The 25967-nt window shown below is 34.6% G+C and overlaps 1 protein-coding gene across 2 annotated transcripts; it reads left to right on the top strand.

Moving 5' to 3' along the window:
• Positions 1–6644: 6644 nt before the first annotated feature.
• On the top strand, positions 6645–21715 carry LOC126726591 (protein PLASTID TRANSCRIPTIONALLY ACTIVE 12, chloroplastic). Of its 2 annotated transcripts, none has more exons than XM_050431874.1 (12): positions 6645–6880; positions 7117–7175; positions 7296–7360; positions 9107–9766; positions 10590–10702; positions 14977–15236; positions 15668–15789; positions 16920–16988; positions 19518–19571; positions 19713–19820; positions 20312–20471; positions 21284–21715. In XM_050431874.1, exons 2-11 carry the CDS (start codon positions 7142–7144, stop codon positions 20405–20407), a joined length of 1581 nt encoding a protein of 526 aa, XP_050287831.1. In that variant the 5' UTR covers positions 6645–6880; positions 7117–7141; the 3' UTR covers positions 20408–20471; positions 21284–21715. The 2 variants fall into 2 exon arrangements, with proteins under 2 accessions (XP_050287831.1, XP_050287832.1); XM_050431875.1 differs by having other exon boundaries at positions 6645–6908.
• The last annotated feature ends 4252 nt before the right edge of the window (positions 21716–25967 follow it).

Genomic DNA, 25967 nt, shown 5'->3' with positions numbered 1-25967 from the left:
GTTGTTGTGGATCAACTTCTAATGGTGTGCTCCTACTAGGTCGTGAGTCGCTTCCACTATCTTTAGGAGTTTCAGGAATTTCTTCCTTGTCCTCTACTAGTCTACTTGGGGCGCCTACCTCTTGATCCATCATTTCATAAAGAGTTTCAACCTAACCTATGTTAGGGAATTCACTTTCAATGAAATCAACATCACGTGACTCCAATTCAGTCACACTTCCATCTGGTTGTTCACCTATCAACACATAGCCTTTGGAATGTTCAGAATATCTTATAAAGATACACTTCTTTTCTCTAGGTCCTAACTTTCCATATCTATAAGAAGTATTGTGAACACCTGTTAAACCTTATAGCCGTAAGTTATTCAAGTCAGGTTTCTTGCTAGTCCATAGTTCATAAGGTGTGGAAGATACTGATTTACAGGGCACTAGGTTAAGTATATAGGCTGCAATCAAAAGTGCATCCCCCTAATACGAAATTGGTAGGTTAGCTTGCGCCATCATTGACCTAACCATCTCTAGCAGTGTTCAATTTCTCCTTTCTGCCACACCATTTTGTTGCGGCATATAGGGCATCATTAACTGCCTTGCAAATCCTTTTTCATCACAGAGCTCCCTAAATTGTTCAAATAGATACTCACACCTATGATCAGTTCTAAAAGCCTTAATGCTCTTGTCTAATTGATTCTCAACCAATCTTATGTATCGTCTAAAGCAATCTAAAGCCTCAGACTTATGAGAAATCAAATAGACATGACCTTAACGTGTCTAGTCATCTATAAATGTGATGAAGTAGAAACCTCCATGCCTTGCCCTCACATTCATTGGACCACATATATCAGAGTGGATTAGTTGCAATGGAAAAGATGCCCTTGTGGCTTTTCCGAACGGTTTTCTTTTTGACTTTCCCACAAGACAATGTTCACATGTGGACAAAATGACCTTAGTGAGATTGCCCATAAGGCCTTCTCTAGCTAACCTAGTCATCCTTTCTTGCCCTATATGGCCAAGCCTAACATGCCATATAATCGAATTATCAAAAGCATTATCAGATGAAGTCAAAAAAACCGAACTATCATTATTATAATATTCAATATCCAAAATTAAAAAAACCATTTAAAATAAAACCACGACCATAATAAATTGTTCTCAAATGCAATAAAACATAATTATTCTAAAAAATAAATCGGAAACTAAGTTTTAACAAAGTAACTACGGAAAGTAAGTTCCTTCGGATCTCTGAAGCATACAATACGTCATGGCGTAATAGAGTGCGACCACCTCGCAACTCTAGCTTGTAGGTACCAATTCCAAGTACCTCCACGCTAGCTCCGTTTCCCACATTGATGTCTCTACTCCCAATAGGAATCCGATGATACTCCATAAATCCCACTCTATCTCTCGCTATATTTTCTATTGTTGTTGAGTCTACAGTCCACATAGGAGCAAAATTAGCAACAAGGACATGACTAGTTACAAAAACATGGTGAGATGTAGGATTAGGTGTTACCTTTTTTGGCTCAATGCAATCATAAGCAAAATGTCATTTCTTTCTACAATTATAACAAGTTAACTTAGACTTATCATTCTTTGCACGCTTTCCTCTAGTATTGCACTTAACAAACTTAGCCTTCTTAGGCGGTGGCCCATTAGGTCTCTCTTGTCTAGGAGCATATTCAGGTTGCTTGCATTTAGGCCTAGATGCCTTATGCGAGCTAGTCTCGACCATGTGCACAGAACTAATCGGCTTGGCTGCTTCAAGGCGCTAAGCTTCAAGTTCCAAGTGACAAGCCACATCATCAAATGTTTTGATGTTCTCATTATGTGTCAAGTTTTGACACATCGTCTCCCATGAGCTTGGTAGTGAACGAATCACTGTCTGGACTTATTGTTCTTTAGTAAGATTGTTTCCAGCTGATTTGAGCTCTCGAATCATGGAGGACATCACCCTGAGATGCTGCTTCATTGTGTGTTCAAAGCGCATCTTATATGAATCAAATTTCATTGTTAAGCCACGCAATCTAGTGGCTGATATCCCTCCATATCTTAGTTGTAGAGCTTTCCATATGTCTTGCGCAGTTGTATACTGCTCAAATTCACCAATCAAGTCATTGTGCATGCTGCTTAACATTGTAAAGCGCGCACACAAATCTTTCTTGCGCCAACTTTCATAGGCAGTAAGATCACGTTGGTGTTGCTCAGTGCTTCCCTCATCAGGTTTACTCAACGAATGAGTCAGAGTCTCTAGGACTTCTTGCTCATTCAGCACATACTGGATTTTGCAGTGCCAAATATTGTAATTTTCACCATCCAGTTTCTTTCCTTTATTGAGATCAACAACTATACCTTTGGAAGCCATTTCACTACAAAATTTCACAAATGGGACATTACACACACATTTCAAAAATTTTGACGTTCGATCTAAAATAAACTTAGATAATCAACACACGTTGCAAGATCGAAAATTCGCTAAGCTTCTTAATCATCTCTTGTGCCACTAGTATTTATTACTAAGCTTAATTTTAATCTATTCGTGCAAAATTATGTATGGGAGATAACACAACTCAACCATACTCCCACTATTTCATATTTGAATTCTAAACATTTACAAAATATATGTATTGAAAATAATTCATCAATATTATCAATTAACTATTAAGCCAAACATGTTGTTACAATTTAAACTCATGAGAACAATTCATATAGGCATCTCATTATTTCACTAAGAAATAATTATTTCTTTGTCGCGTTAAATATAATATTTAATGTTGTGTAAATATATATATATATATATATATATATATATTTAATACCATATATCACTAAGAAATAATAATGGAATTAAATAATTTACAAAATTAAATCAATTTCATATCATTGAAGCATATACCTTTTATGTTTCATGAGAAATAAATGCTAGGCTGAATAGTACGTTTCACCTAAAGAAACTCATTTATCAATAGGTTTAATATGCATAAAACAGAAAAATCTCACCAAAGACAAGGATCCCAAACGTGGCACATGAGCCTACTTTACAGTGCATGCTAATAGTAGTAGAGTAAATACATGTAATATAAACAACATATATTAATTTCAAGGCACGAAATGCTCAAAATCAAAACTTGCCATTGAAGGCCACGTAAGGTGCATAGATATTCATAACATATCTCAGAAGCATAAAACGCATTAAGAACTAATCATATATGTCTATGATATCGAGAACAACCTATAAAAGCTCAGATACCAATGTAAGAAACAGAGACTTGCAGCGGAATATAAACAATCGGTTTTTCGGCATACCTCTCTTGGCCTAAACTGACGATCACACAGGAGCTTCGAGATTGTTGTACGTTGTCTAGAGCCAACCTCCACACAGATCAGCTATTCAAACACGTTCTAAATTCCAGTTTGTATAACCCACGATAAAAAAAAAACGTTTCTTGATGGTGTTGCACACTACTAGAGTGATGCAAACATAACCCACAATCTAAGAGCCTCACAACACTTTGTAAACACTATGAAAAATGTAGAATTCGTTCACAATCACTCTTGGTGTTTATATACACATTACTCCATTAATATTGAGTGGGATAGTTGACTTAGTGGGGTAGAGTAATGGTCCAAACCATTACTCCATAACTCTTGGATGTTACAATTATCCTCAGGTATACAGGAGGACATGCCCACTTTGGGTGTCCATCCATATTTTTTTCAGTTTCTAACACCTGGGGAGGATTTAACCTAGCGATCCTCAAGGTAAAATAGATCCATTATGAAAGAATTGAAGTTTTTACAATAGAACTTAAACCACTAACATCCTATTACTACCTCGTATAGAAAACTTACTACCGCTACCTCGTGAAGAAAACTTACTATCACGACCACGTGACAGCTCCGAGTTCACGGACTACTTCTTTTCTTGATCCACTGCAACCACAATTACTCCTACTTGTGGCTTTGAGACTCCATTCAAAGGTTTTAGATCTTCTTTATATTCTTTATGCAGCAACTGAAGCGATCACGAAGTTATTGACATAATCTTGATCTTGATAACCCTAAGTATGTATGAAGGTAAACATTTCTAGATCTCACAAGAGATTTAACACACAGCACATCAACAACCACTAAAACGTAGATAGAGTTTTTCCTTTTATACTTGGAGTAAAATATAAAACCCTACACGTCAAACGGGGCTTGGACTGAGTTGGAAATTCTGCAGAAAAAATAATCTGCACGAGGTTCGATCGATCAAGTCTAATTTTCGATCTATCGAGCCTTGCAAATTTAGACATAAATTCTATAGTCACTCAATTCCAACTTTACAAATAAACACACTTTAAGTAGCCTAAATCTAGACTCTAAGTTTTTATCATGGTTTGCCAACACATTACAAATTGAAGTTCTAATACATTTAGTTTCTAAAGTCTTAGAACCTAAAATAGTAGATTAATCCCACATTATAAAATAAGTGTGAGTTAAAGAGGTTTAAAGTCTGTGCTGTGTATCCAAGAATTAGGTCATTTTAGATATACACTATAGTTAGTTTCTTTAAGACCTTCTTCCCTCTCCGCTGTATATTCGAGAGTTAAGACCTTTTGGATACACATCAATGTCAGTTTCTTTAAAATCTTCTTCCCTCTCCCTGTGTGTGTTAAAATAGTTAATATTTTTTTTTAAAAAAAATGGTCATCCACCTTCTTTTGTTATAGCTGATAGATACAATAGGCAATTTTGCAATTGAAAAGTTAAATTTTTATCTTTATAACAAGGCTCTTTATATATATGTTGGCTGGTTTTAAAATATATACCGAAGCAAGTGGAATGCAATTGGAGAATTGGTGTAACACTAAGAGCTGAAATCAACAAAGAAAATTGGTTTATCACCAAAAAAAAAAAAAAAAAAAAAAACTTTAATACATAATATCTTCAAAAAGGTGTTTTCAATAAAATCATTGCTAATTTTGGTATTGGAATACTCAGTGAACGTTTGGATAAAGCTAAATTTTTTTTTATTTGCATCCAGCGTTTGGCAATGGTCCGTGCACTATTCACGGGACCTACAAACCTCTTTTTTTAACAAAACTTTCATTAAAAATGAGTTTCACGACACTATTCACATATTTAAAAATTATTTTGTTATTGTGTTTTCAGTTTTCAATTTTCAGCAATAAGCGGTATCCAAACAGACCATTAGGTCAGCATCAAACTAATGTCACAAAAGCTGGAAACTTAAACCTTAGCTCTTCCTCCTTACATCCCATAAAAACTTTGTATCTGTGAAATAACTATTATGCTAAGGGTGCGCGGTTGTTTTGTATGTATTTTATTAACTTGTCGATCATTAAAAATATGGAAGAGTAAAAAAGTAATTTAAATTATGAATTCAAATTAAATCTAATAATAATTTATCATATATAATTTGTTGCGAAAGTGTTTAAACATATATGGGTAGACAAATAAGTAATTTAAGTTGTGAATTCAAATTACAACCAATAATAATTATAAAAATGTTATGAAAATGTGTAACTTGGCAACAGTCCCACTTTCAAAATTCCATTAGAGCATCCTTATCAGTTCATGTAAAATCCTCTAAAATACAAAAAGGTGCAAGATTTACACATTTTAGGCAAAAAAACACCCACATCAGTGGGTGTAAAGATGTGTAAAATATACACCCGGACGTGTATATGAACAGTAACCGTGTATATATACACGGTTACTGTTCAATGTGTAAATAATTTTTTATTCTTTTTTTCTCTCTCCTCCATCAAACTGCAACGAACTAACGCGACAAGGAAGAAGAATATCCCAGCGCCAGTGCCACCGCCACCACCAAACTACAACAAACCCAACCACCAAACCCAGCGCCACCACCAAACACCGCAACCAAGCACAGAAAAATATCCCAAAATCAATAGAAACTCAAAAATCAACCCAACCCAAAATCAACAAAAACCCAAAAATCAACCCAACTCAAAATCCATTAAAACTCACCGAGAAACCCAACCCAAAAACAATACACACCCACCGGAAAACCCAGCCCAACGGAGCCGGATCTGTCGCCCGAGTGAGCTGGATTGACTGGCGGCGAGCTGGGAGTAAGCTGGATCGACTGGGTAGGCGAGCTGAGAGTGGGTAAGGGAAAGAGAGAAACGGGCGAGCTGGGAGTGGAATCGACTGGTGGCTGAGGCAGCGACGGCGGCGAGCTGGATCGGCGAGCTGGGAGTGAGCTGGATCGACTGGGTAGGCGAGCTGGGAGTGGGTGAGGGAAAGAGAGAAACGGGCGAGCTGGGAGTGGAATTGACTGGTGGCTGAGGCAGCGACGGCGACGAGCTGGATCGGTTGGGTCGGCGAGCTGGGAGCAGGTGAGGGAAAGAGAGAAACGGGCGAGCAGAGAGAAACGGACGAGCTGAGTGGGTGAGGGAAAGAGAGAATGGGTGAGGAAAAGAGAGAAAAACGGTTTTAATACCTAATAATAATAAAATAATAAATAATATTATTTAATTAGAATAGATTTGTAAAATAGAAGAACTGATGTGGGTGTTTTAGAAATGTGATAATGTAAAATAGAAAAAAGTAACTTTTTTCGTGTAAAATAGATGATAAATTTGCATGAGCTTGTGTAGATGCTCTTAGATAAACCCCTAGACTTTTCTCAAAAAAAGAAAAATGAAAAAAAAGATAAACCCCAAGAAAGCTCAAAACCCAGTTCCAGCTTAAACCCCTGAAATCCCAAAATTCGGTTAAAAATCTTATCGTTAAGTTATAACCAAACTCACACATTCTCAGAAGCACAACTCTTAACGGCTCAACCATATAAACCCCTTTTTTCCTCCTTCACTTTCAACTCTGGAGCACTGCAAATCTTTCACCAAACAAACGGTGCTTTCCATGTCTCAACCCTTACTTGGTTTCATTCTCCTTTCTTTTCTTTTTTTTTTTTTTTCTTTTCTTTTTTGACTTAATGAAACCTTAAGAGTGATAAGAAAAAAAAGTAACAAAATTTAATGAAACTTTGTTGCATACAAAATTCACTTTGTGTGTGCGTGTTGTGGAATGGGGTTCTGTGATTTGTGAAAAAAGCTGATTGATTTGTTTGAATTTGGTCATTTCTACAGATACCCATGTGTTAAATTAGAAAGAATGGCATCTGTTTCTGCATTTTGGTTCTATCAAGGTTTGTTTTTTATTTTTCTTGTTACATACATGAATTTCTTATTTTTTTTTTTTATTATCTTAATTCTTAATTTAAATTTGAAAATGTTAATTCTGTTTATTTTATTTGGGTGTATGGTAGACAGAGGATTTCGAGGCGTAGCTTCTGCAGATGGCTTTGGGAAGCCATATTCGAATTATTTGAAGGTTTGTTTATCCATACCTTTTTTTTATGTGGGTGGATTTAGATTTTATGCTTGCAAATTTTGTGAGAATTATTGTTTTTTTTTTTTTTTTGATAAGTAAGATTTAAAAAAAAAATAATAATAAAAAAGTACTAGCTCAATTGAAAAGGATGAAGTAGCCTAAAAAAAAAAAAGGGTCCAAGATATCAACAAATTGTGAAATTTAATCGTTGGAAGAAATTAAAACATAACTCTTGCCATCGATTTTATTTATCACCCATTAAATAAAAAGGATAAAATAAAAAACAACTACTAGCATGTCTGATGTGATGCAGTTATCAGGTCTTTGTTTGATTGGTCTCGGGCTTGGGGTTTACGCGTTGTACTTTGATTTTTGATTTTCAGTCTTAAGTTAACCTTTCTAATTGATTTGGTTGATTTCTTTTTATGTACTTTGTGTTCATCATCGTGAACTTAAGAGTACTCTTTTTCCTCTATTAATAAAATCATTATTACTTAAAAAAAAAACTACTAATTAATAGTTAAATATACTCTGTCTGGCCACATTATGTTTCCTAATGGAGACATACTTTACAAATTGTACATAGTTCCTAGGGTTGCACCCCTTGTTGTGCTTTTTAATGAATTGGTTCACTTGAATATGATAAGTGACAACTATAAGGTTTGGAATTTGGCTAGATAGCTTGAAAACCACAAATTCAACAACGTCTTTCTTAATTCCTTGTGACTTATTGGTCCACAAATATAAACAAAAGTTGAATTGTAAATTGAACTATAACATGTTTCTTCTACTAATCACAATTCAAAATAAATAAAGCACAATTAAATCCAAAGCACGATTTGGGACAGACATTATATGCCGGACCGTTTCTTTATGGCCTATATCAGTCTTCATTAATATGTCAATTTTTTCTATCGATCAGACCTATGCAAAACAAATACATATCTTTATCTAATCTTAATGTGGAGCTGTATTCATCATTCCATTCCATAAGGAAGGGAGTCTAGCTTGGGATTTGATTTTCTCTATTTTGGGCAAAAAGTCTGCTTTCCAAGTGTTTCCTTCTTTCCTTTTTCCAAGATTTTTCTGTGTTTAAGAATTGCTGATAGAACAATAGTTAGAAATTCAGAATCACGCTTACTCAATATTATACTCTGCCTCTAAATAGCATTGAGAATCAAGACATGGGGTACTTGTAAAATATAGACATGGCAGGGAGTTGACGATAAACAAAAATGTAATTGGAAAAAGATATTGAAGAAACATCATGTTTTAGTTAATTCATCTAGAATAATATGCTCAAGAGTTATTATAATTGGTGTGAAGCAAACCACATGTGAAGATGTAAGAAATTTATCAAGTTTGTTTAGGGCTTCTATGGCTCTCTCTCTCTCTCTGTCTAGCCTAGTTTAAATCTTTCTATAATATTATATTGTTTTACTTATAGAAATTATAGTTTTGAAAAAGGGCCATATCTGACCCATATTATAGTTCCTGTATGTGTCCATTTTCTTTTTCAGAATTTGTTTATGAGTTATAGGATTTGTTCAGCGTGTATACATTGTATACTGGATCATATTCAATGAGTATGTATCAAAGGGTAGATGCCAAACTACAAAATATGTTTGTTTTATTTTGAAGATGCTTCATCCTCAAATCACTTAGCCTCATTTTAGTTTTTTCCTTTTGTCTTCTTTTATTGTTGTTGTTGGCACTAACTTGTTTAATGTTCTGTGAACTATCTAGTCATCATTTATAGGTTCATTTCCAGCAGGAACATTGAAAGTTAGACATTGCTTGAATAATTCACAGAGGACTCTTCAACGTCCTTGTATAAAGTGTGAGCAGAAAGATGAACCCTACAAAGAAGTATCTGTTGAGCGTCCACCCTACTATAGCTACTTGGACTCGACATCTGGGAAGATGGAACCAGCCTCTGGTGCTCGTGCAAGTATTCTAGGGGAGGAGTATTGGCCAGAAGGCACAGTTAGTCGAGTTAGGGCTGCCAGGGCTCCTGAACCAACTGGTGAATCATTAGGATCTCCATCTTATGGAAAAAATCCTGGCAGTAGGAGAAAAAAGTACAAAACATCGGTTGCTTCTTCTGAATCTTCCAGTGTGATTTTAGAATCAAGTAATCCACTGGAACATGAAAGTTCAGTGGACACAACAGAAGAGCCTAAAGATTCCTTGTCTGATTATGTTGTTTATGACACTAAACCTGTGCAAGAAGAAACTGGATTTGATCTAGACAAAAAACTTGGACGTCCTCATCCCTTTGTTGATCCAAAAGTGAAGAAGCCTATAGAGGATCCGCTTACTGGCGAAGAACTATGGTGGAACTGGAGAAAGCCAGAGAAAGAGCAATGGTCCAGGTGGCAAAGGAGGAGACCTGATTCTGAGACGGTTAGTGCAAACATTTTTAAAAAAAAATGATGCAACCTAAGTGCAATGCTTGATGTTGATTGTGATTGCATTGTCATGGGTCAAAAATTTAATAGAGAGAGAGAGAGAGAGAGACAGAGGGTTAGTGCAAGCATATCTAAATGACATGTGCTTTTGATATATACCCCAATGCTAGCTGGTGTGTATTTAATGAGATCAATATTTGGTTCTAAAGTATCTTGTACGTCATCTTCGAATGTTTTCTCATCATATGTTTTCTTAAAAACGTGTTTGATTGAGTATACTTAATAGAACCCTAGGAATGTTATCTTGTATCAATAATATGTGCTTGTTAAACTATGCTTAAATTAACCCTAGAGATCTTGTCATCTCAACTTATTTTTCTCAATGTTTTCATAATGTGTGCCTTAAGGGTGTACTTAACGTGACCAAAGGTCAGATGGCACTAAATTATGTAATGCATGTATACGCCCACATGTCATACATGTGAGATTTACCACCATGAGGGATCTATAGGTCAAACCAAAGAGTCAGAATGGCTAGACCATTTTTGAGCTTTGTGATTTAACGGTGTTTTATTAACTCTAATGTTAAAATCCATCCGTTGAATTGGTTTTCAAATTAGATAATCCCTTTTCTGGTACCCTTTCATTAGTGGGTTCTGCACTTTTATGCATTAGTTGCATGATGGATTATGTTCACATCAGCATTGTGCATTACTTGGTTGAAATGTGTCTGTCACACTTTATACAAAATCCAAGACATCCCTAGGACACAATAAGTGGCCTTTTATCTTGATTTAGACCTATAATAATTTTTGCAGGTTTTTCTCAAAGCAATGGCTGAGACTGGGCAAATAAAACTTTACGGTGAACATCCAACATTAACTGAGACTTCTCTTTATAGAGCTAGACGCCATCTTTTCAAGGAAGAAAGGTAAATCTGATCATTATTTAATTTTTTATACTTGAATTATTTTTTTTTCCATTTGCATCACCCCCCCCCCCCCCCCCCAAAAAAAAAAAAACACACACACACACACAATTCTCTATCGTTTCTATTCAAAGAGAGAGAATATGTACTATAATTCCTATCAAGCCAGGAACTAATTAAGGACGTATACTAATTGTGATCTCCAATTGTCTTTTTATTTAGAGATTAGGGTGTCCTAAAATCTATATGAATGGGCTAAAAGGCTCTAGATATTAGGATTTAATGATTAAGAAAGCTTGTTTGGGGATTATGGAGGGTTTGGAGTTAAAAAAACACAGGAAAAATAAGAACCAAAGGTGCCATCTAGGGGCTATCAGCTATATCCATGACTGTACCAACTGTTATGAGGTGGGAAGTAATGTGTTCTGGAAATTAAGTAAAAAGGGTGCTTTAGTGTTCGCTTGTACTATAGGGTGCTAAGAGGGTTTGACTCAGTAGAATTTCCATGGAAAGCAACATGGCATATGAAAGTTCCTTTGGGAATAGCTTTCTTTGTGTTCTATATCATGGGGCAAGATAATCACTAAAGACAATCTTATTAAATGGTGTAGGTCTCTAGGAAATTGTTGGTGTATGTGTGAGACATGGTGAGTATGTTGATCATTTGTTGTTATGTTGCTCGATAGCAAGGGAACTATTTGATGCAGGGCATTTCAAGAGCCTTTTTACATTTGCAGCCTTGACACAACCTGTAGCGACAGTAGCTAAGTCAGCAGCTAAGTTTCAGCTGCAGTAAGCTATTTCACTGCAGTAGCCACCCTAATCCTCTTGTAACTAATTAGTTAGTTAGTTGGATGATTCTTTAAGCATTGGACAATAGGATATAGAAACTGGTCAATCATCTAGAAGGCTGCCAATGCCAAACAACTGGTATAAGTACCAGAAAGGAAGCACTTTGTAAATCAGTTTTGGATATTGATTGAAATTAAGCCTTGAGAGCTTTTCTTTGAGAACTGTGTGGTCTTTGTAGAGGTGCCTAACCACCTATCAATTTTTCTAAGCATCTCACTTTCCATCTAGTTCTAAATCATATCAGCCCATCATTCTTCCCTGCATCACTATCAGTGTTTATATTAATAGTTTTTGGGGTGAGATGGGTGATTCCAAAGAAAGTACGTAAAGTGCTTCATTGCTAGCGTTGTGGTCCTAAAACTTTTAGGAATAGAATATGGAATGTGGTGTCATTGTGCTTGATATGGCATATCTGGAGAGACAAGAAGAGGAGGATATTTTAAGGCTAGCTATATTGATAAATTACCACTTGTCCCAAATGTTTAAATTGATAGAACATGGGGAATTTAATCATTTAACCATAATTGTAACACTCCCTTTCATGTTTGGAAACAAAGTTCAATATATGGAAAATTGAAGTTTTTTAAGTGGAAGGTAGAATGGAAACAAGGTTCAAACTCAAGACTATCTGCTATGATACCATGATAAATTACCACTTGTTCCAAAAACTTAAGCTAATAGAATGTAGATTTAATCATTTCACCGTTATTGTAATATACCTTATGGTACATAGTGGGCAATTGGTAAACATGTTTGAAAAACATTTGTGACTAAAGTGAGGATATTTACTTGGATGGTTGGCAAGACAAGGCAAATAGAACGAGTCATGAGAAGGTAGAGACAGACCTGCTTGAGGATAAGAAACATTCAAGTAGGACGGCTTGCCTGTGCACGATGAAGATCCATATATGTAGTTATATTAATTTATTACTTATTATTGTTGATCAATTGGCATAGAGGTTGGTATATCTATGATCAATTTGTAAAGTTTCCATGGAAGAGTATTAGGCAACCCAGAGTTCCTCAAAAGTTGCCTTCTTTGTTTGAACTGCATCCTTGGGGAGATTTAAGTTTTTAACAGCAGATAATTTGAGGATGGATGATATAATTTTGGTGAGTTGGTTTTGGGGCTATTTGGTGTTCATTGGGTGCTTCCTAGGGATGTTGTAGATTTATTAGCATGTTGGCAAGGCCGAGTTGGAAGACATAGAAACAACACAATTTGGAAGGCTATCCCTCACTGCTTGATGTGGTGCATATGGCATGAAAGAAATGCTAGAATTTTAAGGGGTGTTCACAGTCTATCTTAGAAGTAAAAATGCAGTTCTTCCAAACACTATTGGAGTGGATGATGGCAATAGGAGCATATCCTTTTGATAACTTATTAGAATTCAAGGGTCATTGTAATCTTAGAACTTAATGCATTATTCATCTCATATACCCCCTATATACTTGATGGATTTTTTTCAAATCAATAAAATTTATTACATTTAAAAACGTAATACATGCATCCAGTGGCTCCCATGACCTCACCTCCACCTTGTGCTCACAAGTGGAGGAGTCATTTGAGCTACAGCTCATGGGCATTTTGCACTACATACTTTTAGCAATAAAATGTTCTATTTCAAAACAATTGGACCCTTAAGAATAGAATGTTATGAAGCTTGCTTTCTTTACTTAAAATAAATGTTTTCTTTGTCCACTTCAAGATAAAAACCTTTTTAATTCGAAGTGCTTGAGGGCTTATTTTGAGTTGAGTTGTAAAATATGAAAGATTAGGGTTTAGAGAGAACAAAGAAGAGAAGAATGGAGAGAGAGAGAGAGAGAGAGAGAGTTAGTGTAAGGCTTAATCAATTAGTCCCTCACCTGAGCATATATTTATTTTAGAGTGATATAGCAAGATTTCAAGAATAGCCCTACACTTATAAAATAACAAACTAATATAAAAATAATAAGAGCAATTCTCACACCTTGCTTGCTCACCAGCAATGTGCCATACCGTTAACTAATGCTAACTTTCTTGTTATAATGTAAAAGAATCTAGCAAGTTTGGAATCTTTCTTTGCTTTTCTTTATTTTTCTAAGGTGGATAGGAATGAGGAAGATAAAGTTGTATGGGTAGCTACCTGGAGTGGTTCTTTTGAAGTGAAGCCATTCTATTCAATCTTATCTGATACAGGTAATCACCCCATCCCTTGGAAAAGTATTTGGAAGGTGAAAGCTCCTACTAAGGTAGCTTTTTTCATTTGGACAGCGGCGAAGGGGAGGATTCTAACTTCGGTTAATTTAAGGGAGAAATATTTGTGTTGTTAACAGGTGTTGTATTTGTAAAAATGATTGGGAATCAGTGGACCACCTGCTTATTCATTGTCCTTTTGCCTCTGATTTATGGTCCTTTGTATTTAGCTTGTTTGGTATTTCCTGGATTATGCCTAAACAAGTCGTTGAGTTGCTTGCTTGTTGGTTTAGAGGTGCTGGGCGACATAGGTCGGCATCTGTTTGGGATGTTATTCCACAGTTTATTATGTGGAACATATGGCGAGAATGAAACAACAGAATCTTCGAAGGGGAGGATTGTTCTATCATCGAGTTGAAGTGCATTTTCCTTCTGTCTTTGTTTGAATGGAGGACTGCTATGAGTGGTCTTGACATACCTGCTATTTTAGATTTTGTAGATTTATGTAATTTTGGGTAGACATTTGCTTTCCTTGTACACATCCTGTGTGCCAAGGAATTTGCTTCTTCTCTTGTTTTCTCATTTTTTCAATAAAGTTTTTATTTACTGATAAATAAATAAAAACACAATATACAACACACAATTTTCTTCTACCATAGGGGTATTTTCCCCCCCATTTCTACCTTCCTCTACATCATTAGTTAATCTCCTAGGCAGCAAATCTGTGATGTACTTGGGTTTGTTTTGGTTTTTAATAAAATTTTCTTTACTTATATTAAAAAAAAAAAAAAAAAAACTTATGCTCTCTTTCCTTCTCTCCATTTGTTGTACACATTAGAATTCGGGCAAGAGATGTATGTCAACTGAAATCGTAGTTCATACTCTTTCAACATGCCTGCTAAATGAACCCTGGTTTGAATGATACTTTAGGAGATGTAAGCATGGAAGTTCAACAAACCTAATTGCTGATGTATGAAGCTTAGTTATCTCTTAAAGTAAAAGGACATGTTTAACTTCTTATGTTTATATGTTAAATATTTGTGCAAAAATTTATGCAAGTATCTGTGCATTGGTATGATGCTTGATATAAAGAGTGATAAAAAGAAATGAATCCATTTCTACTTGCCCTCCTTTCTCTTTTTCGTTAATTTACAATTCCTGACTGCTTGGCCACCTGAAAGTTTTTGATCACAAACAATTGCAGTTGTATTGTAGTGTTATGAACAAAGATACTTTCTTGGTTTTGTAGGCTTCGAGCTGAACAAGAGAGACTAGACAGAATAGGTCCAATAGCATACTACTCTGAATGGGTAAAAGCATGGAAAAGGGACACATCACTTGAAGCTGTTCAGAAACATTTCGAAGAGACTGGTGAAGATGAAAACACCCAACTGATTGAGATGTTTTGCCATCAAACAGATCGAGAGTATCGCATAATGATGGGGACTGATGTGCGTATTCGTAGGGATCCTCTAGCAATGCGAATGCGGGAGGATCAAATAAAGCAAAGTATCTACTCCAAAGCTAATACTTTTGTGCGTTATTTCTATGTTTTCATTGTTTAATCAAATTGCTTGATCATCTTAATTTCCATATGAATAAGTACAAGTTCTACGATTTTGTGATTGGGTTTATTGTTATAATAAACATCTGTTTGCATGGATTCTTCTGTCTTTTTTTTCATTTTTAATCTCTTCTATATTGGTCGTGTAATTGACCTACAAATTTCATGTTCGTGCTTTTATCATGGTGCCTTATACAATGACAGTCACCATTGCCTATGCATATTTTGTGCCATTAACCATTCAAAACTGTCAGATTTGATTTTTAGTTACAATTATTCTGTTAAAGCAACAAAGCTGGAAATTTTCAATCCATTACTCTCTTGCCATATTTGTTTTATTATGTTCTGGTAATTGAGAACTCTGTTGGGGTTGCAGTATGGGGAGGAGATCCTGTCTACCCAACTGTGAACTACATTCAAGATCCTGATGAAGTGATTGATTTCAGAGGTCCAGATTTTCATGAACCCACGCCCAATATGCTGGATCACCTGAAGGAGGTAAACACTCGAAGTTCAAATTCACTCTCTCTCTCTCTCTCTCTCTCTCTCTAACACTACAGAGAGGCTTATTGTCAGGCAGCAAGTCATAATATTTCATCAATCTTGATGACATTCTAATCATACTCTTAATAAAATAAATTTTCAGTTGCTGAACTGGAAGGGAATAATTTTTTGTCTTCTTTGGGTGACAATGACACAGCTCAATGTTGGAGCATTCACCAGATAACTGGAATTTGTAATATATTGACCAGTCTATGGCTTACAGAGGGTCATGGATAGATTGATAGGTCCATGGACTAAACTTGACAAATTACTGACAACTTTAACTTTCTACCATCCAGTTACTTGATGGGTCCTGGTACTAAATTGATGGGATGCTTTCTTTTTGGGCTGTCCCAAAATAAATGATTGTTTACAAAAATGAAAGCATTAATCCATTTACTTGCTATATCATCCTTACATTTGAACCCACCTTTCTTGGTCCACCAAAGGCATTTTAGGAGATTTTTATGTTTATTTTGTTTCATTAAAATGTGTGCCATTTGCACAGTCTGTCTATTTTCAGACAGAGTGAGGATTAATTTTACTTTTCTTATTTCTGCCTTGAAGAAGTCAATGGGTAAAATAATTCTTTTCATCTGGTTATTATGTCTTTGGGCTTGAATCGCTTACTTGGGCTTAGATACTTACAATAATTACTTCTGCATTTGGGCAAATTATATGGGAAGTAAAGCTGAGATTTTCTAGCATGTACCACCTTCATTATATCCAAGTACCAAGTCAAAGCATAAGTGTGATGTAGTTTAAGAAATATCTGATGTTCCCTTAGATAATTAGAATGATAGAGAAAGATCAAAAAAATGGGATGGAGGGAATAAATGAAAACATAGGTGGCATTTTTTGTTTTTTGTTTTTTGTTTTTAAATAGAGTTTCCATCAAGGCCTTATTACTTATCAAAAAAAAAAAAAAAGAGTTTCCATCAAGGCCTGATATGGTTGTTCGATCGAGAGAGAGAGAGTATGTGTGTGTGTGTGTGTCAATAAATATAATATTTAAATATTTTCTACGGCACCTGTAGTTATTTGTCTTATTTTAAGTTCTAACGTTTTTCCTTCAATTTTACTAGCACGGCAAAATCATATCAAGGGAGGAGCTTGAAAAGATTTTAGCAAAAGAGAAGACTGAAGATCTCGAGGTTTGAAGCAATACATATGAACTTTACTTGTGTGTTGATTTTTGTTTTGTATTTCAAATTGGGTAGACTATATTTTCACTAAGATCAAAACTGTGAATATATATGTAGTATCTAGTGACATGTAATTTTATCGTTGTCCTTCAATTTGTTCTTTGCTTGTTTAGGCCTTGCTTTGTTCTGCTTTAAAATGAGCATTGGGAAGAAAAGTACATGTTCCATTTCTTTTCTATGTTAAGTTGTGTCATAAAATTGGCTAGTTAGAGGTTGACGTTGGAGAATGACTGATCATCACTGATGCAGGGAGCATAAATACATATTTATTTAAATTTAGGTTTTTTTTTTTTTTTTTTTAAAAAAAAAAAAAAAAAAAATTAGTAAGTCAATTGTATTTTTACTGTTGGTCCATTAGATTTTATTATAGGTTTTATTAGCTAATTAGGTTATTAGCGTTTTATTTAATTTCCTAGAGTCAAAGTTAATTTCATAATTTAATAATTGGGCATTTATCCAAGTCAACTAGGATTAGGTATTAGTCTTGGAAGTTGATGTACGTGTGCTATTGTACTCCAATGGGAATAGCCTGATTTGGTTAATGGAATTTCTCCAATGGCTTGATGTTGATTCTAATCAACCCAAGGTGCTGATTCCTAGGTTTTCTATCTCACTTGGTTGTAATTTTGTGTTGCTTCCCGTCCAACCAGCAACCACCATTGCAGGTCTGTCAGATTCTATTTCTCTCATTGAACTCATGTTTCAGGCCCCATCCATTGTCTCTCTCTACACAAAGGCAGTTCTCTATTTTTTTATTTTATAGATAACGTAATTTATTGAAGAATAAAAACAATGTATACAGGATATATACTAGAGACCACCATAATCATGGGGTAGAGAAGAAAAAGAAAAAGAACCCAATGAAGGCAGCCATGAAAACAGAGAATTAAGAAAAAAACATCTTCAGTTCTGGAATAGTTCTTTCTCTGTCCTAAAAATTGTTGCATTTCGTTTGCGACAAAGGCACCACATAAGGCAGTGAGGGACCGCTTCCCATATTCTTCTATTTTGATGAAGCCCAAAACAACCTCGCCAAGAAGAGAACATATCCAAAACTCTTAGCGGCATAACCCACTGAACCCCAAACATGCTGAAAACCATACTCCACAATTCTGTAGCTATAGGGCAGTGAAGCAGAAGGTGATCCAGACTCCCCAGAGTTCTTACACATAGCACCATTCTGTTACAATAATTTGTCTTTTCTGTAAATTATCCACAGTTCTCTATTTTTTTAAGGAACTCTCGAGTCACATGAAATCACATATCTAATCTGGAATTCAAGGAACTTAAAATTTTCTCAATTAATTGCTACTGTTCTCTATTCCAGCTTTTTTGTGGATGTAGTTCCTGGAATATGTGGTTCGTTTGCTATTTTCATTTTAAATCTCTTCAAGCTTCTTATGGTATTAACTATATGGGAGGAAGAGAGGTTGAGTAATATTCTTGATACGTTTAATGGAAATAGGATCTAGTAGTAGTCTAGTGCTTAGTTAACTTGTGTTTGTGTCCATTGTTGATAGTTTTTGAGGGTACATAGGATCCAATTTCTTAATCATTTGGTTTTCTAATTTGGCCGGTGAATTGATCTAGTGAGGGTGGTATTGTCTTTTTGATGAGAAAGACAAACAACAGAAAAAGGATGAGATATTAAAATGTAAGCCCCTAATTCTGATTACATTTTAAATTATTTTATGTTGAAACGAAGCCCTGGCACAACAGTTCTCTCTGTATCAGTCCTTTTCTTTTTCTTCCATTTTAGATATTGCATTGGGGAATTTCACTCACCCATGCGTACATTTTGGCAACCTAGTAGGGTAATGTTGCTACTTGACAGACAATCTGATTAAACCTGTTGTGTATCAAACTCTTTTTTAATTATATAGCGTAACCTTGTACTAATAAAAGTGTAATATGTTTAGGTGCATTTTTAAAGTCCATTTGGATTTTCACAATAATATAATGAGTTGTGGCCTTTAAAAAACCATCTAACATGGTCTTTGATCTAGTTGATTTTTACCTAAATAAATATATCATAAAGAAGGGTAGGCTTTTCTGGGAATTTTATTTTTATGGGGTGGGTGGGGTCGGGTGGGGGTGTCAACCACATTTACGAAATGGCCCAATGAGTGGACCATCCATACTAGTTATCTATGCTGTCAATTCCTCTTTACCATCTAGCACTTTTACCTTTTATCCCTCTTTTCATTTTGAAGAACATCTATAATGTGAAATTTCTTGCCTAACTTCAAAGTTGATACAATCATATATGAAATTGTTTTCTATTGATAAAGTTATCTATCCAAGAATCATTTGACCTGTGATGGATTTTGATACTTGAAATATTATATAAATTGTTTAAGTATGTTAATTATCAAAAAATTAAGAAATCTCACTATAAGGAAAAAATTTTGAACTTTATATAGCTTCTGACCTTAAATTGTTAATTGTTTGACTCTTGAATATTTGCAATACACACAGGTAACAGTTATGGATGACGCTATGGCACAAGCTGTTGACATTGGTGAAGATGATGTAAGTTTCATTTCTTCATCTTTTCTGATCCTTCTCATCCATCTTCAATTCATGCTGACGCCCTTGGTTTTGATCAGAATTCTAAGCCACTAATGGTTGTTCTTTAAGTAATGTCATTCCCTTTTGACTTATTTGCAATAGGATGGAGAGGATAGTGAAGTTGAGGTTGAGGTTGAGGAAGAAGGGGAGGAGAAAATTACACGCAATTGGAGTGTCTTGAAAAATACTCCTGAGCTGCGCAAAACCAAGGTGATTTTTTTTGAATTTCTGTCCATCCTTCATTCGATCCTGTTTCTGTTGCAGGCTTCCATAATTTATGGTTGATTTTCTGAGATAAATATTAATTCACAAATTTCATATATCTCGTTTTGGAAAAAGAAAAGGTACAGAAATATAATGAAGCTACAATTGCAAGAATGGAAAGGTGGGATCTCATATGCAGCAAGGAAAATATATCAGTTAAAATGAATGTGCATCTTCCCTAATACTTGCATGAACATGGTTAAATGTTATGTTGGATCCCTTATTGATAAAAAAGGTGTCAATAATTTTTATTTTTTGAACTAATACTATCCACCAGATAGCAGCAACAAGTTCTCTAAGAGAAAGGACGTAGAAATTGAAATTTTAGAGCACTAACTTGTGGAAGATACTCCGCCACTCATATTGCTCTTTGTTTAACAATTCTCTTTCATTTCAAGCTGTATAATCTGGTCTGTTTTTTTCCTTAAAACTTGAAGCACAAACCTAAGGAGGAACCCTTGTCTCTGGAAGAAGCCATAGATGATTCCGAAAACTTGACTGATTTTCTACTGGACTTTGAAGAAGACAACTGATTTTCTCAAGTCTCAGAAATAGAGAGTGAGGTTGAAAAGTACTCCAGAGCTTCACAAATTCAAGGTGATTTCTGAAATTTACAAGAAGTTGAATTTCTCTCAATAAAATTTTTTCTTTTTTATTTATTATTAAAAACAGAGAAAAACAATTTACTAATAATATTTTACGAATTATTCTACTGCTACATTTCACCAAATATATGCTTAGAGTGTTCAGTATTTCTCTTTGAGTAAGGTTGATGACTTGTTCTAAAGTCGTTATTGAGAATAAGGTTGATGAAAGACTTTAAAAAGGTAGTACTCAATGCACAATGCTATTTCTGCAGGATTTGGGAGAGTTTAATGAAAAGATTTTATTCAGATAATTTAAAATAACTTGATTGCAACCCCTTAAACATTATGAACCAAATAGAAACTTATTGTTTCAAAAACCAAGATAGCTGTCTGTCCTCAGAAATAAGAATTGTTTGTCCACGTGTATAGTAAAATATAACATAATATAATTTTCAAAAAAAAAAACCACTAGATAAGATCATTACTGATTATCCTTATGATCCCACTTAGTCCTAAAAAAACCGTTAATTATTATAGATTAATAATTTGCTCATTATGTCAAAATCATATTACCTTTTTATGTCACTGTCTTTGGATTCAAATGCCCCCGCCCACCCCCCCCCCCCCCCCCCCCCAACCACCACAAACACACACACACACACACACAGAATGAAAGAACTTTGAAGGTAGAACATGGGATTGGTTCGACCAACTTGGTCTTGAGTATTAAAATAAGCTTAGGGTGAGGGGCCTAGGACATTGCTTCAAGCTTCTCTAACTATTTCTACTTTTTTATGTTCTTTGGTTTTTATTTTCTCACAGCCAAGAGCAAGCTGCAAAGGTTTTCTTCTTTTGGACGAATGAAGTCTCAAGGGAAAGGAGAGGGGGATTGTAATCAATGACCTCCATTAGAATATGGGTTCAGCCGGTCAAGTCTGGGCTGTGATTTGTATTGTAGTAGCTCATGTCCTAGAAGTTTGTTAAAAAATGGTTAATGTCTTAATGGTATGCATGCAACCAATTTGGATGTACATACTCTTTTATGCTCATGGCTTGTACTAGTATACAGTACTTATAGTTTATGTTGGTTGTTTTTGGGGGTTTTAGAATAGCATATATCTATGTTACTATGTGTTAGGTTGATTAGAAGTTTGTTGAGTTCATAACTAGAGTGAAAGAGATGAGTACTCTGTCCCCACTTTTATATCATTTCAATCGTTTATGAAAGTGAAATTTGGTTCCAAATATTTGATACGATGCTGGGAGAACTTGTGAGGTCCTTTTTCTTAATGTTGTCACGGGTCAAGTGGTTGTTCAATGGTCTTTGAACTCAGATTCTTTTAGGAGTGAAGCCTAAAACTCTTGCCAATAGATCTCATGTTAGCTACTACTTGTGCACTTCGAGCCCAACATACACCAAGACACAGGAAGAAGTGATGGGAGTACACTGACTTGCTTTTAGCAAGGTCAAACAACTGTGAACCACAAGGCTTAATTAACATATTTGGCAAAACCAAATTAACATCTGTTGCAAGCCCAAACTAATAACATATTCAAAATTTTCAAATTAATGTGTCTAGCAATAAGTTGGAGTTAGTAAATTGAAATTAAGAAATGAGGCACAAGAGAGAGTGAGTTAGGAAGGGACAAGAAATTGCTGCAAATACTTTCTTGATGTATGTATGTCCCATCCTTATCCAAGGTTTTTTAAAACTTTGGTAATAGATTTTCACTTAAATTAATAATTTGAATGCACTTATGATGAGTTAAATTATGAAATTATGTCATAAAACCTGTAATACTTACGATAAGTCACATAGTGTAAGCACGTCGTGTATGACTTAGCTTTTATTCTTAATACAAAAAAATTATGGTAAACTATTAAAAAAAATGAAAATTCTTTTACATTTCTAAACACTTTTGGTAGTAGAATTTTAATTGAAGTAAAATTTTTCAAACTTTTTGGAACTTTGGCAATAGAGTTTCACTCAAAGAAACTATAGCCTAAGCCTAATTGAACTTTGCACTATAGTTGGAGGACCATATTAGTAACTTAATGCATTTATAGCATCACATGACATTAAGAAGGAAAAAAAAAATTGAACAAATTGATATTTAAAAAAATAAATAAAATAAAATAAACTAAAAGGGAGATGGCTTCCATTTTGTTCAACTACAACATATATGATAACTCTATTATGTAGTATAAAATTTAAATTCCGAGCATGGGCTTTATAAATGGACTATATCTGAAATTAAGCATTTGGTGTATTGATTTCTGAATAGGGTGGCCTTATGGTTATGGAAGCCCCATCTTATTCATTGTTTGGGTTAGGTTTATGGGCCTTTTCGGTATTTGTGTAGTAAGTTGGACCCGTGTCTGGCCTGGTTCTATCTGTTGTAGATTCAGGCTTTGAAGCCCAATATATAATATCCGAAAAAAGCCTTGAACAATGATAAACAACAGTATTATATAACTGCATATGAGATGAGATGGGCTCGGGAGTAATTCTGAGACCACAACATTTACCACACTCTTTTCTACAATGATCTCATGGAGTAGATTATGACAGACTGTTTGTTATTTTCACATAAATTCATTACTTTTTCTTTTTTTTTTCATCATTTACAATATGCCGCGTTGAAGTTGTGACAAAACGTGCCACAAAAGAGTGATTTTTTGTGTGGCCAATATGCAAGGCAGCTAGTGTGAGTGCCTAACAGATAGGCAAAACCGCAAAAGTACGTGGGAAACGATGACTTCTTGCAAGCTTAAATGAGACTCAAGAAAGTAGTGGGCTATAAATACTAGCTTTTTAAGTTCTTCATTTAAGATGCATGTGGGCACTTTCATAAATACTTAAAGTAGGTTAAAAATTTAGGAACTCGTTGAACTTCAATGCTCAACACTAGTAACTCTTTGAATTCATCTTGATCACCGACAACTTGTACTACTCTGTGATAATTTGGTCAAGTTTTGTGTCTCTGTAAAGTGACAGAGATTGTTTAGTTACTTGCAATTTGCAACAGCCCAATGGTGTCTTGATGGCTCCATTCAATTTATTTGAGCATTTTGCAATCATTTTAGTCACACTAAAGTTACGAAATTTAAGGCAATATCTCATATAGATTGTTTGCATAGTATATCCATGTCATAAATTTTAGCAGATTATTTGAAAAGAAAAAGTTTAAGAATTTCTTCTTCTTTTTTTGGAAACTTATTCAGATCATAACCACATGTTTGAAATTAATTTCTTAATTTTAATCCTTCACAGTTTATTCACAAATGACGATTTAATTACCTTGACAAAAGGAACTAAAAGTTTCAAATATACATAGTGGAGTTTGTAGCTTCAAAGTTGTGATTTAATTTGCCTACAAAATGTTGGATATCTTATCCTCGTAATAATTTTCAGTAACTATGGAGCAAGAGCTGTAATTTTGTTTTATTTTATATTTCTACAAGATTAAAGAAGTCTACGTTGACTGTAAGTGAATAATCTCTCTCTCATTATTACACGGTAAACTGAAGTTTAACTTTAAAGGCAGACCAATAAAAAAGTAATTTTCTTTTTAAAAATCAATTATTAGGAGTTTTGATTTTGATACCTTGAAATTTCGCAGCAAAAGTCTTAAAGAATCGTATATAAGAATTAAATTAGAGCAAGATTTTGGCGTTAAGTAGGATTTTCCTTATCTTAGCAGATTTTGCCTTTTTGAAAATTATAGCCCAGATTTTCTTTTTGGCCCTCAGTGACTTCCGGACCATATTAAATACTATAATATAACAAAGTAGTCCGGAGGTATTTCTTCCTCTCTCCCGTCTACCTTAATTTATTCCCCTCTGGCCTACACTATCTAAGTGATGCCTTTGCAAGATCATAAAAGCCGCTAGCTCTTTATACCATCTAGAGGCGTGATCTAGTTGTAAGAGTTTTTATATCGCTTTATATAATACTTGATTGAAGTTAAGTGGTTTGAGTAATAGTGCTTCAATGAATGTGTTGCGTACACGATTATAGCTAGCCCCATCAAGATCCCAATAATAAACGTGATATTATCCATTGACGTCACATAACGTGTGATTGATGAGCCTACATTGAAAATTTTATTATTTTTATTCAGCAAAAAAAACAAAGCTAGCTGTTTATATAAATAAATAAATATATATATATATATATATATATACACATATGTAAACATTATCCTATTTGTAAAATATTAAAATTATATAATAAATTTTCAATGCTCATTATTCCCTATAGAAGAATAAAAAATATGATAACAAAAAATAAATGCCTAAGATTATTAAAATATATCTACAGTTGTAGACCTATATTGACGTGCTTTGGAAGTGGACCCAACTCTCGATCATAATGCATAGATAGATTCTTTCTTGAACTTCAAATATTCTAATATATCATTGGGAAATCTACCTAAATTTTAATGGAACTTGCATCAGTTGCATGCAGAAATCAATTATCCCCAGAAGTATGGGTTTATCAGATCATTTTTGGGCCATCAATCTTGGTTCGAGTAGTGATTACTTTTAACTTGTTTTTTGTTTTTTGGGTCGTTCTTTTCAATGTATAATATACTTTATAGTCATGCGCAATGGTAGTTGATTATGGTTGAAGTTTACCTAATCATGTACCATTTTTACAGGTAAATTGAACCTATATGTATATACAATTGCCTAGCCTATTGGGGTTTCTCACATTGTCAATTAAAATTACCCTGAATCTTGCAATGCCCATGGACCACATGAGAGAGAGAGAGAGAGAGAGTTGAAAAGGAATTGGGTTAAGGACATTATGGTAGAGATTTGACAAGGAACATAATATGGTTAGTGGAGTTTTGTAGGTTCTTTTTCACTAACCCAGATGATATACAAATGATTAGAGAGGGTGGTCAGGAAGCAAACATAACAACTAAAAATTAGTAAAAAAATGAACTTTTGCAAACTATGTTGGTGTGGGTTTTTCTTTTTTTCTTTATTTTTTTTGGTTGGAAACTCTATATATGTACATATGTCACCCAGAACATGACCAAGGACAAGATCTAAGCACTGCTGGCTTGCTTTCTTGCTTTGCAATGCCCCCAACAAATACCTTTGAAAAATAGGGCAAAGCAAAAGGGAAAAACAGAAACATCTGGTCAACTTGTTTGATTCTATGTCTGTGTGTGTGTCTCTCTCTCTAACATTGTATGCTCTCTCAAGGTGTACCTGTTTGAGAAGGGACATTGTTAATGACTAAAACCCCTTTTTATATTGCTAATAATGATGATTAGTGGCCCTCCTTTCAACCTATCTTTGTCATTAATTATTCATGTTTATACACTGCTTACTAACATGATTAACAAATGGGCTCCACACAGTACTGATCCAAACTTCTATTACTGATTTTGTGTTGTTTTGTTCTTTAAAATCCATGTTGTTCCACTTTTGAATACAAAGGCAAATCTTGGTTTTTAGCTTCTTCTTGATCTTATATATAGAATTAGG

The sequence above is a fragment of the Quercus robur genome, chromosome 5 (genome assembly GCF_932294415.1).
Source record: "Quercus robur chromosome 5, dhQueRobu3.1, whole genome shotgun sequence".
Taxonomy (NCBI): domain Eukaryota; kingdom Viridiplantae; phylum Streptophyta; class Magnoliopsida; order Fagales; family Fagaceae; genus Quercus; species Quercus robur.
The sequence above is the reverse complement of the archived record's forward strand: the minus strand, read 5'-3'. Positions and strand labels throughout refer to the sequence as shown.